We start from the raw sequence: 15,588 nt of genomic DNA on the forward strand, positions 1-15,588 counted from the left end.
CATGGTAAAATTCAGAGGTGGAATTGGTCTACATTTTGAATGACTGCTGCAGTGTACGCATTCGTGTATTCAGGCAATAATAGAAGTCAGATTTTATTGCCTTTCTAGATCCATGCATATACTAGTCTAATTTACTAGTATGCTGTGTTACAAAAGGCATTATTTGTGCTGTTTGTGTTTGAATATTTTATTCTACTGGAAAGAGAAAAAAAAAGTGGTTCTAGAGTAGTGGTTCTGGAGTAGAGATAAATGGTCGTATCACTGTGATACATAGTCGTTGGCTGGAAGCGAATTATTGTGGGCATGTTGCTACTTTATTGCATAAGCAATTATAGGAAGACTCTGGGAAAATGGGCGCTGTCACCGATGTTCTGTGTGCGAAAGTGCTCAAATTGTTTTTAATTTCCTTTTTAATTGTTTTTAATTTTTAAGTCCTGCCACGCCCCATGTGGAGTATTCTGAAGATGCGAGGGAAAGCGTGAGAGGGTTGAGGAGAGAATGGTAGTCACTTAATGCGAGCCGTCTTATCAAGCGCCCACTGTCAAAATTCCGTCTGTGATCCATGACGCGCTGGGCGAGGTGTGGGGGGCAGGTGAGCAGCCGTGCCGTAATAACGAGCGCGCGCTTGGGAAAGGGGGTTGCATTGGTGGGCAGGAGAGTGCGCGCACGCACGCATCGCCCTGCTATGGCTGCGCATGGCGTCCGTGCAGCTGGCTGCACAGGAGGCTTGAGCGCCATGTTGGAAATTACCGCCGCCTTGCGCAAAAAATGGACCTGCAGTTGGCTTCGGCTAGTTGCTTCATGTGCGCTGTGTTAGCGTACACAACGGGTGAGGTCTATTGATAAAGTGTCTATGTTTATTTTTATTTTTACAGGGAAGCTGTTAAGGGCTCACTATTCGATGGTCGCATCCGGCAATAGAAAAAAAACTCTCATTGGCCGTATGCTGTATGTGCGAGTGAGAGCGCGCGAGGGCGAGGGAAGTGCGCTTTCACGGGGAGCAAACGCTACTTCCAAGTGGAAGGGGAGCGGTGGGCGAGGAGGGCATCAAGGCACCCTAGACTGTGCGTGTGCGTGCCCGCTCTTCCACTGCGGCGCATGCGCGAAGCCCTGCCAGCCTCTGCCGCCGGCTCTCTCTGAGCTCTCGCCTGCCTCTCCCCTAACAGTGTCGACAACGGCGGTGAGCCGTTCCGTCACGTAGCCAGCGTTTTAACAGCGGTTGTGTGCGGTCACAGAAACAACGCGCACAACTGTTGTCGACGGCAGCGGCGTTTTGCCCGCGTTCGCAACGAACACGCGTGGAGGTGGTGACGTGTTTATGAAGAACGTGCCAACATTTGGCCGTACACCCTATGGCAGTGTACCGTAGTGAACATACGGCCATGGTTCCTGTGGTCACTAAATAAATGAAAACCACCGGATCAAATATATTTCTCATTCTTTAATAGTTCAAATAACCAATTACACCATCACATCTTAATAGTCATAATTGGAAATACATAATTCCCACCATAGTACAGCTTCGCTGCCATCTCCACCCCAGTGGAAGAGCTGACAGTTTTCTAAAAGAACTGATGCAACAATCGCTTCCCATTATGTCTTTCAAATTACTGGGGGGACCGTAAGGCATTTGACACAGTGTCTGCTTTCGACTCACTCGTCTGACAGCGATATCTATTCTTCAGGCTAAAAACTAAAAGTATGAAGTTTTACGTACTAAAAACACGATAAACGCTGGAAAGTTGCAAGGCATTTTGAGCTCCTCACGCATGAGCCTCTTTCATCACAGATGAAACTGAATCATCTTCCTTAATAAAGAAACAATTGTCTTGTTAGATTCCTTGTCACTTCATCTTCACTGGAAGAAATACCATTGTGCTGTTACAGAAATATGTTTTTAAAGCTACAATTTCACTCGATTGAGCGATGGACGATGATGCAACAGGCGTGGTTTGGGCGCATCTTTCCGGCGAAATGTTGTCGTTTGGGAGAAATTGTGCGCCGAAAAGTTAGAATTCACCCATATCTCCTGAAGGTTGCTCGTAGTTACGAATAATGTTGATACGTCGACTTTTCGTGCCCTCGACCATCAATCATGCAAACAATGTAAACCGTTCTAAACGACCAAAAAGCGGAGCTAAACATGGTGGGGCAGCGCGGAGGAGAAGGTTCAAATGCTTTATATGCTTTAAAATGACGTCACTTGTTCAGCATTCCCGAAACACAAACAGGTACCACTTTGTGGGTATAAAATCTGGTGGAGATAGGATTTATACGAGAAGTACGGAGGGTGCATATATCTTGAAGGGAAGTTTGCTTTGTCATTTGCTAATAGCAACATGACTGCAGTCAGCGTAGCGCTTGTAAAAGGTCGGACGAAACAAATGTCTCATTTTTCCCGACGATGAGGTAAATGTTGGTGAATATGGCTGACATTCGTCTGTAACTGCTGTTGTGGTAAAGGCAACGTTTGGTGTGGCTTGAACACCAGCGTCTTAATTTGAATACTATCAGTTCACTTATATTGCCACAGACTTGGACGTATACTGGTAAATGACTTCTGTATTTATTTATTTTATATTTTGTTCTAGCATTTATCATGTTCAAAGTATATGTTCTCCGTAAAGCGGAAAGCCCAACTGGCGATTCATTTAGCAAAGGTAAAAGAACAAAACTTTCAGCAATACGGTGCGTGTTTGATCTATTTATTGGGGTCAAGTTTCCTTAGCCTACCTCTCCCCTCCTCTTCACGGCTGCTACCTGCTGGCTGTTGAGGGGTGGCGGCTGCCTTGCCCAGTATACGAAATTGACCGCTAGGTATGTGCCACTGGATGAATGTGAGAACTTTATTTGGTGTTGCGAAACTTTGGCCCGGGGGAGCCGAAGGCTCCATCAGGTCAAATCGGTGGCTCCGCCCACGATATGTGCAGCTTAGTATGTACCTTTAAAGACAACAGCTTGGTGCATTGGGTATGTACTGCTTGGTATCTATCTGCCTGAATAGCCGACTTGAGCTAGTGGGTAAGTGCAACAAGGTGGACCCCAGTGGGCATGTTAGCATTCTTGGTCAATACCTAAGAATGGGTGCGTGCGATTTGGCAGGTTCTTAAATAGACCTGTGTCTCTCCACTTTGTCCTTTTCAGTGCGCTGCTTCACCAATACGGTATGATTATTCACCAACTCGCCAAACTTTCTATGTTACCAGACTTGAAGGAGATGATAGAAGAAGTTATGTCAGTGCCTCAGAATTGAAGTCTGCGACAGAGAAGTTAAGTCAGCAACAGAAGCGAAAGAGCAAAGGGAAAAAATGTAGACGAAGACCACCACAGCACGCATTTATCGGGGAGCGTCGAGTGGGTGTAGAAGTGGATAGGTAGGAAAAATGAAGTGACAACATTTTAGTAAACGGTACAAAAGCATTGGTTTACCACAAATTTGCTGATATGCTTGGGAATATTAAATATTTTAGGGCAGCGTGAGATATAAAAGCATCTGCGGCTCCCATGCCATCTGGGAGTCGGTTTAAGGGAACCTTTCCTTACTGTTTGTGAAGAACGCTGTTCCTGTTTAGCGATCGTTTCCATGTAAAGACCACACTAACCAGTTGGGCATATTTTCACGGGTAAACGCCGTGTTCAATATATACTTTTGTTCTCGATCATGCGCGGGCCTTGCATGACGCTACAGGGATGACTATGATTAAAGAAATTCAACGACATGAAGACAGCTGTATAACAACACACCAACCACTACAATAAATGACTGCCAAGAAATGATTACAATCGCATGAAAATGACGTAATGACGACGACGATTCGATAATGAAGGCATGATGACGACAGCGTGGCGATAAGAGGACGGAAAAGTTGTATGGCGAGAATGAGTCGACAAACGTAGAATGACGACTACTGATCAGAACGACGGCGTAATGACCAAGGCATAACGACAATGACGTAACCACAGTGGCATTGCTACGACAAAATGATGACGATGTAATGACGCCGATGGTATGAAGGCGGCTGTGTAACAACGAAATGATAGGGCTTTACCTGCCAAAAGCACGATGTGATTGTGAGGAACGCCGTAGCGGGGTACTCCGGAATAATTTGGACCACCTGGGGTTCTTTAACGCGTGCCTAAATCTACGTACACGACTGCTTTCGCATTTCACCCCCATCGAAATGCTGCCGCCGTGGCCAGGATTTGATCTCGCGACCTCTGGCTTACCAGCCCAGCACCATAGCCGCCAAGCAACCACGGCGGGTGACGACTGTATAAGAACAAAGACATTACAACGATAGAAATACAATAACGCATGACAACGACGGCTCAAAAATGGCGGCGAGATGACGATAATATGACGACGCAGTGATGGCCGCATAACAAAGACGACTTGACGATGACGGCATGACGACTATGAATGACAATGACAGTAGGTGGACGACGATGCGACAATGATGCGATAATTGCATGAAGACGGCGGCGTCATGACAAAGACATGACAGCAATGAAATGACATCGAAATGACTACGTCATGAGTACGATAGAAAGACCACGGCGGCCTGCAAATCGAAGAATGATTACAGGTAGAGAAGCGCCGTGCTGTATATAAACTATTCGGCAAGTGAGCAGGAGCGGGAAGGACGAAGGAAAAGAGAAACAAAGCTGCACTTTAAACAGCATACTCAAAAGACAAGTACGTTGCTCACAGCAGCAACGCTATTCGCCGCTTAGCATTTCGCACCACGGGTCCGTGGTCAAGTGGCACGAATATACGGGAAAACTGTTGTAGTGGGCATGTCTTTCAATCACAATATCGCTTGTTCTCAATGTGCCTTCAGGACAACCTACTGCAGGCACACGGGTGTGGGACCACAGTCAAGAAACGTCTCCGGCTGCGTTCCGTGCTTTCGTCGGCGCCTGCCGCAGGCCATCTAGAGAGCGATACTGAAACCACAATGCAGTGTAATTGATGAAGGCGGCGCACTAGCTTTAGGCAGTGAGGCCATGAATCAATTTCTGTTCGCGGCGTGATCGCGGCACTAGTATTTCAGCATGATGATGATGATTCGCCCATCAATCCCTTATCCTCTCAAATGGTCTGCGGCGAGCATGATAGTGCTAAAATCAATAAGATGGTCGCCAAAATGCTGCTCTCTCCTTTTGTATTGATCACCTTCCAACCGATGCCAATGTGCGCACCGCTATAAACGCATACACATCTCCTCAATTATTTACCTCATCACAACAATACAAAATAAAATATTTACAGTAACATTGTGTTTTGTCCAATAAATAGTACGTCCTGTAGAATATTACTAAAGAGAATAAAAGATCATTTTTCTGTTAGCCATGGCGCTAAGAAATATAGCTTAAAAAGAATTGAACAAAATGCAACACATCAGGAACAATTTATTCGTAATTGTTCTTCGGGGGAAGCCGCGAGACCCTAGGGCCATTTTGTGGTACCGTGCACCTTTGTACGTAACCGGTAGGTACGCAGGTACCATATACGCAATATCCCTTGCGACATACTTTTGAACTAGCGTATTGACGTTCTTGAAGTCTGTTCTCCAGTAGCTGTGAAGTAAGAAGAATATTTTGTGACATGGTGGATCAGCACATCCGTAAACGTTTGAAATTTACGACACCTTCTCTCCGTAAAAAGCTTTATGACAACAATGGTAAATTCACTGTAATACCAGATCTACATAATTGCATTCCGCATCGCGCAAACCTAATTTTTGCGAAAGCGCACTAAATTTTCTTAAAACATTTTTGAAAATTGTTCCTGGCATACTGCAACGCTTCAAACCTTTTGGTATCCTCGATTACGTTAGCACATTTGTATGACCGCTCAGTAAAACGTAATCATTCAAGCACACGTAGAGAAGCAAGTAACGCACGCAATGAGTACCCGTTTTTTCGTTGTGTGATGATGCGTATTTCGCGAAAAGCGCCAAACTTCACTCAACTTCTGAAACATTCCTTGAGCTCGTTCATCTGGAACATCACCTGAGGCAGTGTAAATTAACTCTTTAGCGAAAATGATAGAAGCTCGACATAACCGGGCACCAAAGCCATAACCGTTGGACATATAAAGTTTATTCCTATCCTATCCTCGAGATAACAATTTGCTTCGTATCAACGCACTTTCTCCCAAAACAGTTCCTGCGACTAGATTTCAGTGCTTTGTGTCAAACAAGAGTGCGTGACCTCAATTCAATAATGTCGACACACTAACTAAGTGTTGGCTGTAACAAGGACGATCTGCTCTCTTTTCTTACTTTTTACAGCTGAGATACGTGTACATGTTCGTTGAGCTCGGTCATTTTCTTCAGATATGCTTCGTTTCGCTTTGCAAATGAAATATTCCCCCATAACTTTGCATCAAGAGCGGAGGAAGGTAGTACGTTAAGTTTATTTCAAAAGACCCTCTGCAGTCTTGGGAATTATACGCCCAGTTGTCAGCAAAGATTTCTTTTGGGATTTCTGTTATTTCTGAACCTATTTCTGTTTGTAATGTTTACGCAACCTGAAGAAACTATATCCGATATACTAAAATTAAACGCTCTTCAAAATGAGACCGTTAGTTGCACTCCGCCGCCGCATCAGGATTCACTTCGATAGGGTAGATATTGCTAATGCAGTTTACTCGAACCAGTTCTAACTGTGCTAACCAAAATTTTCAGTTCATCCTACCAATAATTTTAAGTAAAAGCAATGCCAACAACAGTAATATATCCTTTATTGGATATTGCAATGTAATCAATAAGAATGTAAGAATGTAATCAATAATTTGTGATGCCCAGTAGACCTTCAGTTTGCGTAAATGTTTTCATGGAACTTCTTGATTTTTTTTTCACCGTGCCAGAGTGTTTTTTTTTCTTTCGTTCCGCTGGTTTTATGTATTCAAACATATCTAAGGTAACCATGTGTATGTCTGTTGCGATTGTTGCTGCAATTGAGTATATAAATTTGTTGCGATATAACTGTGATCGTTGACAGAGGTTTGGTGTACTAAAATATACTATTATAGGCCTTAAGTCTCTCAAGCCCAATTTTTGCACCGTCTAGTCTGAGATTTTATCTCAAATTTGATCTCACTTTGCTTCAAGTAAAAGTTATGCAGTTTTTGAAAATGCTAACGAAGCATTCCTATTCTGTGCACGAATATTAAAACCAAATATCGACAACTTTGTAAGGAACCATACCTATTCTGTAACAGGCATGCAAAAAAGTAAAGTGCAGCTAACTTTGTTTTAGTTGACAGTTAAAAACAGCATGTATAAAATCTGTGTCATTATGCATTTGCAGTTAAAAACAGCATTGGCTCTGCCAGACCGCTAGTTTTCCGCCAATTTATGCCTTTTTCATTGTAATTTTATAGCTGCCCACAATCTATAACCATTGGAAGTTACACGTCCCCTTTCACTTCTGACCAAATATATATTTGTAATCTCGATGAAAGAACTTGGGACAAGACGACAAAGATATCAGCTGCGGACGTTAGTTTTCTTTTGCTAGCTCCACAATGAAGGTACAACGAATGGCAAACGTAATCAATAAGTTATGTAACACAACTGATTCCGGAATTATCTCATCAAACTTGTTTCTGAATATTATTCTTCCAGCCAATACAGGGAGGAGAAACTTAACGTTCGAAGCCAGTACCCAGACCTCAATTAGTGGTCTACCACAATTCTACCACACCCCCGATTGTAACGTGAAGATATATTGCCACCCAAGTATCTAAAAATAACTTGTTGGGGATTCTACCATACACATCTAATGAAACCTGAGCCAACGCATACCGTGTTGAACCAATTTTTGTGGAACACCTTAGCGGCTTGTCATTATCGGAGTCCGATGACACCTCCTTTTCACTGTCGAGGACGCATGTCTCGGGAACGCCCAGCGCACGCGACGCTGCCTGGTTAGCCTTTTCTTCTGCTAGAAGGATCACTCTATACTTGAAGGAAACCTCGTAATGCAAACGTCTTTTAAGTGCAAAGAATTTCTTGGAGAACATTTGCCACTTTGACAGTATCTATCTATCTAGCCGCCTACGTCTCTTGCTCTCATGGTTGTTTCATTACCTTGGTAGGTACCAAAATTGACAATTGTAAGACAAGAGTGTATGACAAACATAAATGATAGGTCATTGTATCAATTTCATGATATGCGTGTCATGTAGGTCATGACAATGACCCATCAAAAAGAGGTGATTCAAAAACCACTGATATGGGTTCGGACATGCGTACTAAGTGAAGGAAACACTTAAGGATGATGGTAGGAGTCATAGGCATTAGCATGACTCATCAAAAATGGCAATGACTCAGCGAAAAAGTAACACCCAAAAGCCACTAAAATGGGTACTGACGTGGGTAATAAGAGAATGAAACTCTAAAGGATGATGATATAAGTCATAGTCATGAGCATGACTCACTGAAAACGACAATGACTCAGCGAAAAAATATAACGCTCAAAAACCACTGGAATGGATTTGGACGTGGGCACTAAGTGAAGGAAACACTAACAGGTGATGGCAGAAGTCATAGTCATGACCATGACTCAGAAAAAATGACAATGACTCAGCAAAAAAAGATTAACATTCAAAAACCAATCGAATGGGTTCGGATGTACTAAGTGAAGATAAAGGCTAAAAGATTAAGGGTCAAAGTCATAATCAAGAGCATGACTAAGGCTTTCGCCTTAAGGTCTCTTAGGCATAGCCAAAGGGACTCCTGGGGACTCATGACATGAATGTCATGACATACGTATCATGTAGGTCATGAAACAGCCGCCTACCCTTGGTGCTTTCATGGTCGTTTCGTGAACTTGTCATCTCCAGAATTTTCTTTAATTTATTGATTATACATCGAGTAGTGATTAGCTATTGATTTGCTATCGATTAGCTAACGCAAGGTAGTGGCCATGTGTTTGGGCAAGGCTAACCACTACTATGTCTTCCCGAACATTTTTCGGAATTTTCCGGATTAGTTATTGATTGGCTATCAAATGGTTATCGATCATTGACTATTATTATTTATAATGCTATGCTTAAGTAGTCCCAACCATACTTATCTAGACTTAACCAGGCTCAGCTTCGCTAGTTCACAGGGGTAAGTGTCATTGCGCTTGGACCCTTTGTGCAATACCGCCAGGATCGGCCCACATTTTGTGAATTCAGTAGACACATTACGTCCGGCTTAAACAGTTCCGCTGTTAAAAGCGGTTAAGCAGAAATGCTATGAGAGGCGTATAGCAAACTGGAAAATGGCAGCCGCAAACCAAGGCCTAAATAAACAACGCCCTCCTATGAGCTTTATTTTTAAAATAGAATCGGTTTTGCTTTGGATTTCTACTAAAATTCGTTAAAATTGTATTGTGCATGTAAATTTGAACGCACTTTTTATTCAGTAAGAATGCGCGCTGGAGTCGTGCAAATACGTTACTTTATAAACGCAACAACACAAACAAAATTTTTATGAATAATACATGCTCAATGAACCATACCATCAAGCACGGCGTCCTATTAGGAACTTTGTATCGGAAAGGATAGTATGGGCAGTAGTATGTGCAGTCAGCATCGTACTGAAAAATAAAATATAGGCTTATGCAGTTCAAAAGTTGGTGCTCTTATGAAAAATAATGAGCTCAACAAAGAATAATAAAATATTATTCAAGTGTTATTCCTTACCATCAACTGATATGACTGTAGAACTTTGTGGACGCAGCCATTTCGATCTTTGTAATATCCTGAAACGTCAGCAAAATGTTTTAATTTACAACTACATCCTACTGGTGATGTTACATATTTATTTTCTTTCCACATCAAGACAATTAATTGAAGAACAGTGGCAGTGAGAAAACCTGATGGCATTTGCGAAAACGCCCCGATAAACTCATTGCCTGTTGTTTTAACTTCCCTAGTAGGCACATACTTTTATCCTTTTAAAGCTTTTTTTGCTCAATATCAGTGCCTAAACGTTACCGGATTATTGGTCAGCACAGCGCATCGTAGACATACCCTAATAGGTTATTTGAAAGTTGTTATAATTGCTGCCTTGTGCCACTTTATTTTAAGGTGACATCATAAAGTATATTGTTACCATAACTGGGATTCCAGTGACGGCAGTTTTTCCGCCAACAGTTGAAAGTATGTGGTATTAGAGCATTAGTGATTTATTTAGTCACAGATGTGAGTACACTAAGGGCAAGTCTAACGCTTTCCATTTCTTTGAGAAACCCCTACATCGGTTTATTTCTTGTTTCTCCGTAGAATTAATATTGACGTCAAGCGACCACCACAAGGTCGTCTATTTGTCAGCATCGTAATTTAGGGAGTTTGTTCAAGCTATTTATTTGTTTTGGAAAAATCTATTGTATTTAACTTTAAAAAAGCGAGAACAATCACGCCCTTTCAACAATCAAGCGTCATGGCCACTTATTATATCCTGGGGCATCGGAAAATATAGAGACACAATAAATACTCCCAGTGCATGGCGAATTGTGTACACTGTTTAAAGATGGCTTAGGTTGAATATAATGGGTACAAGGGAAGGAAAGCTCATATGTTGACGGCAGAAAATTAGATGGCGTGATGGAAAAAGAAAATTTCAAGGCGCAAGTTGGAATCAGATAGTGCAGGACAAGGTTAATCGGAGATCGCTGGAGAGGTCTTTGTCCTGCAGTGGGAAATAAATGAGCTGATGATGATGATGATTAAAATGATGGTTCATTGTTCGAAAGAAACTTTTGGCTACTAAGGGAAACTGTAGTCAAGGGCTCCATAATACATTGCACCGCCTCCATTTTTTAAATTAAACCCATAACACCAACGAAATCTGATTGCTATAAAAATGCGAGAACGTGCGCGATAGCAAATGTGACGTATCTTTATCCGCCATTAGAGTATAACTATAATGTGTAGAAACAGCAATATTCTTACCGTATTTCTTCTCATCCTCTTCCCGAGCACCTTGGAACATGAAAATGAAAGTAGGTGAATATGAGCTACAAACGTCTGGGCATATGTTCGTTTCCCAACAAATTGTGCAAATTAAAAGCGTGTATTTTGTTTCAGAAAAGTAAACCACCTATTCAAGTTTGGTGCTTCGCTTAGAGCTGCTAGCTGTATGGACACTCCTTACATCAGTCGTTCTTTATAGCACGAAAGAAAGTGGTAAAGGTCACCAAAAATCATGTCGTCCAACGTTCAGAATGGACTAAAGTTCAGGCACTAGGCATTTGGCGGACAGGTCTGTAATCTCTTGAAATACTTTTTTTCAGTTCGCTTCACTAGCTTTTTATATAAAATGTCTTAAATACGTTACGCGTGCAACTAAATGCGTTCGGAGGCTGGCAAATAAGTTGTTTATTTCCGATAACTAAAAATAAAATTATTTCTCGTTCTTTATATTGCGTGGCGCAACATGTAATGGCAATTATTCTGCCGACTATTTGAAAAAAAAGTACTGAAATCTATGGATTCCTTTTTGAATTCGATTGTGCACTAAATATGTTGAAAACGCCATTATTATAAAAAAGGTGCTATCAAGGAAATAAAGCAGTGCTTTTACAAAACTCAAAAGTTCAATTTACTTAGGTAGTTTCTCTGGTGTGAGTTCTAAATCTTTGATTTAGGAGACTCAATGAATTACCATTTGTACCGACGAGCGATGAAGTGGTTTAGCGTAGCGCTTGAGGTCCTCCGGCAACGTTCTAATAAAATGCGGAGATAATATGGCGCAAGGCAGCACACGAGACCACTGCTGCTATTTAATAGGTCCGTTAGGCAGGAACCATGCGTCTCACAACGCTGTTGCAACGCACAATATGAGGCCAATGGAAAGCCATTGGAATTTTTCAGCGCATGTACAAATGATTAGACCAATTTAGTTTCATGCTTGGTGTCCTCGGCATTAGTCTCATCGTTTTCAGTTGTTCCGCACTGACTACGAGTCAGTTATTTCACACAGCTCATTAGGCTGGCTTTTTAGCAGTTTGCAGGCTATACTTTAAGCACCTCACATCTTTCGGAGCCAAATATAATCAACAGGAAGCCATTTGCATTGTGGGAAATTAAGATACCTTCTTTTTTGCTTAGGTACACATTTGCTCGTATTTTATTAGGTCTAAATTATTTGACGGCAACCATTCGCAATGCATGCTTACACGAAATTCTTTATCGGAACTCCTGATGTCCAACTTTTTTATTACACCCGATCAACTGCAGCGTGAGTAATATGTGATGCCGTAGTTCCTGATTACTTCCAGTTTTGGTTTCCATTAAGGAAACCATCCCACTTCGAATCTCGAGTACTTCCATTCTCTTTATATTTTGCGCACTTTATTCAAATGCAATCGTCCTCGCTCGTTTGAAGTGAATGCATAATCAATAGCCAGAATTGTAACTCTTTCACTGGTACCTAAAACATTATTGATAACAACTAGCCAACTTCAACATCATTAATAATATGGAGTTCCCTTTCAAATTTGCTCGAAAATGTGATGAGAAAGTAGGTCATATGAATAGGAATGGTGAAGTAAAAAACAGGATTTGCCTACCTTTCTTCGTGGTTGTTGAAAGTGTCGTGGTTGTTGAAAGTGCTGTGGTTTCTAGCGTGATTGGGAGCAAAAAAAAAAGCATTCTGGTTGACGTAATCTTATAATGAAAGTTGAGACAGAGCAACAGCAAATCCCAAGTATGGATAGTGATAAGCTCGCTTTGTTTTGCTGCCCCTCCAGCAAATCCTGTGGCTGCACATCCAAGCAAACCTGTGTAGGTTACCCCTGTTCCCTCCAATAAAATGAAGCAGGCCATCACTGCGCCTTCGAAGGTTTTATTACATGCGCGGTCACGCTGGGTGCACTGGGGTTTTCAGTTGTAGATTGAACGTGCATGTGCTGCACGTGAAAAAGTTGCTTAAGCATGAGTAAGCATACATCTACAAACAGAAACTTATTTATACAGAAACGATGCTAACCGAGAAGGTGGCAAAGACTTCAGACGCTGCTCGACGAGTGTCCAGTTCTGATCTGGCCGAAATTTCCGAGCCGCTGCCAGAGGCACCGGCCACAGTCATGGACGGCGCGCGCGTTCGGTGATAACGCGTGGAAAAAGCGGATGGCGTCGACAACAGATCTGCGTGCTGCGGGTGCTGCTACAGAGTCTTTAGCCTGTTGCATCTCCATTTCCACCAGCTTGAGACAGAACGCGAGGCACGCGGCTGAGAACGAAGCCACCTCTGGTACGGCGGGACCGTAACAAAGGCACCGTCTTCTCCATTACTCCTCGGACGCAATGCAGTGCCTCGGCAGCCCTCAATAAACTTGAGACAGTCTAAAGAGCGTTGTCATCTCTACAACACTAACACGGAACGGACATGTTGAGGCAAACACATCTACAGAAAACGTGCGTGCTACTACACAAAAAATCATTAAAAAGAAATCTATTTGCGGAATTTAAAGCGAACATATTTGTACACTCAGTAAACAATTTCTAATGCAAAATTGTCTACACAATATATCTTAGTTTGAGATGGAAATAAGTAACGTAATATAAAAAAGTTATCTGCTATACTACAAAAAAATATACTAGCAATACCGTTTATTACTTGGGATATCTCACTTTTTTTTAATCAGAAAAATATGAGAAATGACTTCGAGCACGGTAGTAAACAGCCACGCTATTTTCCAAGAAGGTATGTGATGTTGAAAGCGGAACATGTGAGACACTTGGCAAGCAATGATCGCCCTGAAATTAATCATGCGGCAAAAAAAACGAAATGCAAGAAAAAAATTTAGAAAGGCTTTATAGCAACCCTATAGGTCAATGTGCCCCTTTGCCTGCACTTTTCGACTATTTATTCTGTTCATTTTTAACAATACAAACTTCCCAAATACATTCTTTGACAATTAGAAAGAGCAATCCGGAAGACCCTGTCAACAGCCGGCCGAAATTTTAAAAAGGAACTAGAAATAACTTAGGGGTAACCTCTTAGAGTATCATCATTTAGATACTCTTTAGGTCATTTGTTCAAGTATCGAAAGAAAATAATTGGATTTAGTACAAATTTTCTAAATCTGCAGTGCTAAAGGGCAGCATTGGCCAAATAATATTTGCAACTAAACAGGCAAATCGCATAGATAGGAAAAGCAAATAATTACGATCATACAGAGAAAAAAATCTGCTAGATTTTGCTCTAGACAATGTCAATGAAGCTACGGCGTAATTAAACGTGTTGGTTAGAGTTTCCTTATCGAAGTTATATGACATGGTCCTATTTAGCAACAATGCGGACGAATTACACCAAATGATTGACGAGCTTAACCGAGAAGGTGTAAGAGTGCGGTTCAATATTAATATACAGAAGATAAAGATAATGTTCAATAGCCTGGCTAGGGAACGAGAATTTAGCATCGACAGTCAGCCTCTATAGTCTGTAAAGGAGCACGTTTACCCAGGTCAATTACTCAGAAATACCCTGATCATGAGAAGGAAATATACAGGAGAATGAACTTGTGTTGGAGTGCATACAGCAGGTATTGCCAAATACTGACTGGGAGCTTACCACTGTCGTTGAAAGAAAAGTGTACAATCATTGCATTATACCGGGGCTAACCTATGGGGCAGAAACTTGGAGGTTAACAAAGTAGCTCGAGAACAAGTTAAGTATCGCACAAAGAGCGATGGAAAGAAAAATGTTAGGGCTAACGTTAAGAGGCAGGAAGAGAGTAGTATGGATAAGAGAGCAAACAGGGATAGCAGATATTCTAATTGACATTAAGACAAGAAATGGAGCTGGGCAGGTCATGTAATCCTTTGGATAGATAGCCTCTGGACCATTAGAGTTAGAGAATGGATACCTAGAGAAGGGAAGCGCAGTCGAGGACGGCAGTAAATTAGGTGGGGTGATTAAGTTAGGAAATTTGCAGGCGCAAGTTTGAATCACCCTTATGAAAATGAACAATGAGTTTCTGATTAGGACCTGATGCATTTCTAATGTGTCATCAGACAGGCATTAGAAATGCATCGTCTAATGTTGTTTAGCATTACAAGTACATCAGAAACTCGAATGACAATGCACCTTAAGGTTTATAATGAAAAAAGTAGACAGCTTTTTTTTTTGTTATTTCTAATGTCAAAGCACATTACATAAAAATGTGTATGACGCCAACTCGCGCACTTTTTTTTCTTTTACAGCAAAACTGTCTATGGTTACGATGTAGAAAAAAATATATCCGAGATGTTGACAAAAAACAAGTGGGCCGACCCTGGTGATAGTGCAGAAAGGGTCCAAGCTCCATGGCACGAACATTGTACGATAATTATTTTTGATAGTTCATTGAACAACCAATAGATAAGAAATGAGTATTCCACATTTCATATCAAGTTTTTGTATTTTTTTTTTTACAAGAGTACAAGAGCTATTCTTGTTGACATAGGACACATGGAAGCTGCAGAGACATTGCTTTTTCGAGGAATCTGCGTGCGTCGCACGATACATAAACATAGAAGGCACGGACGACAGGCGCGCATCCCATGCTCATTAAGCACACAAACACGAAAGCAAGATTCGG

The 15,588-nt window shown here is 41.7% G+C and overlaps 1 protein-coding gene across 1 annotated transcript; it reads right to left on the bottom strand.

Moving 5' to 3' along the window:
• Nucleotides 1-5,392: 5,392 nt before the first annotated feature.
• Nucleotides 5,393-12,697, bottom strand: LOC125945376 (uncharacterized). The gene is made up of 5 exons (XM_049667127.1): nucleotides 12,574-12,697; nucleotides 10,955-10,984; nucleotides 9,704-9,762; nucleotides 9,520-9,597; nucleotides 5,393-5,580 (listed from the first exon to the last, which is right to left on the bottom strand). Exons 1-5 carry the CDS (start codon nucleotides 12,653-12,655, stop codon nucleotides 5,413-5,415), a joined length of 417 nt encoding a protein of 138 aa, XP_049523084.1. The 5' UTR covers nucleotides 12,656-12,697; the 3' UTR covers nucleotides 5,393-5,412.
• Nucleotides 12,698-15,588: the final 2,891 nt, after the last annotated feature.

This window comes from Dermacentor silvarum, chromosome 5 (assembly GCF_013339745.2).
Source record: "Dermacentor silvarum isolate Dsil-2018 chromosome 5, BIME_Dsil_1.4, whole genome shotgun sequence".
NCBI lineage: Eukaryota > Metazoa > Arthropoda > Arachnida > Ixodida > Ixodidae > Dermacentor > Dermacentor silvarum.

Bases quoted from the DNA above. Each gene is read 5' to 3' on its own strand.
- LOC125945376 (XM_049667127.1), bottom strand. From the start codon at position 12,655: ATGCTTTTTTTTTTGCTCCCAATCACGCTAGAAACCACAGCACTTTCA. The intron at 9,763-10,954 runs GTAAGAATATTG...CTGACGTTTCAG, and splicing joins AGAGGATGAGAAGAAATACG to GATATTACAAAGATCGAAAT. The intron at 5,581-9,519 runs GTATGGTTCATT...CTTACTTCACAG, and splicing joins ATAGGACGCCGTGCTTGATG to CTACTGGAGAACAGACTTCA.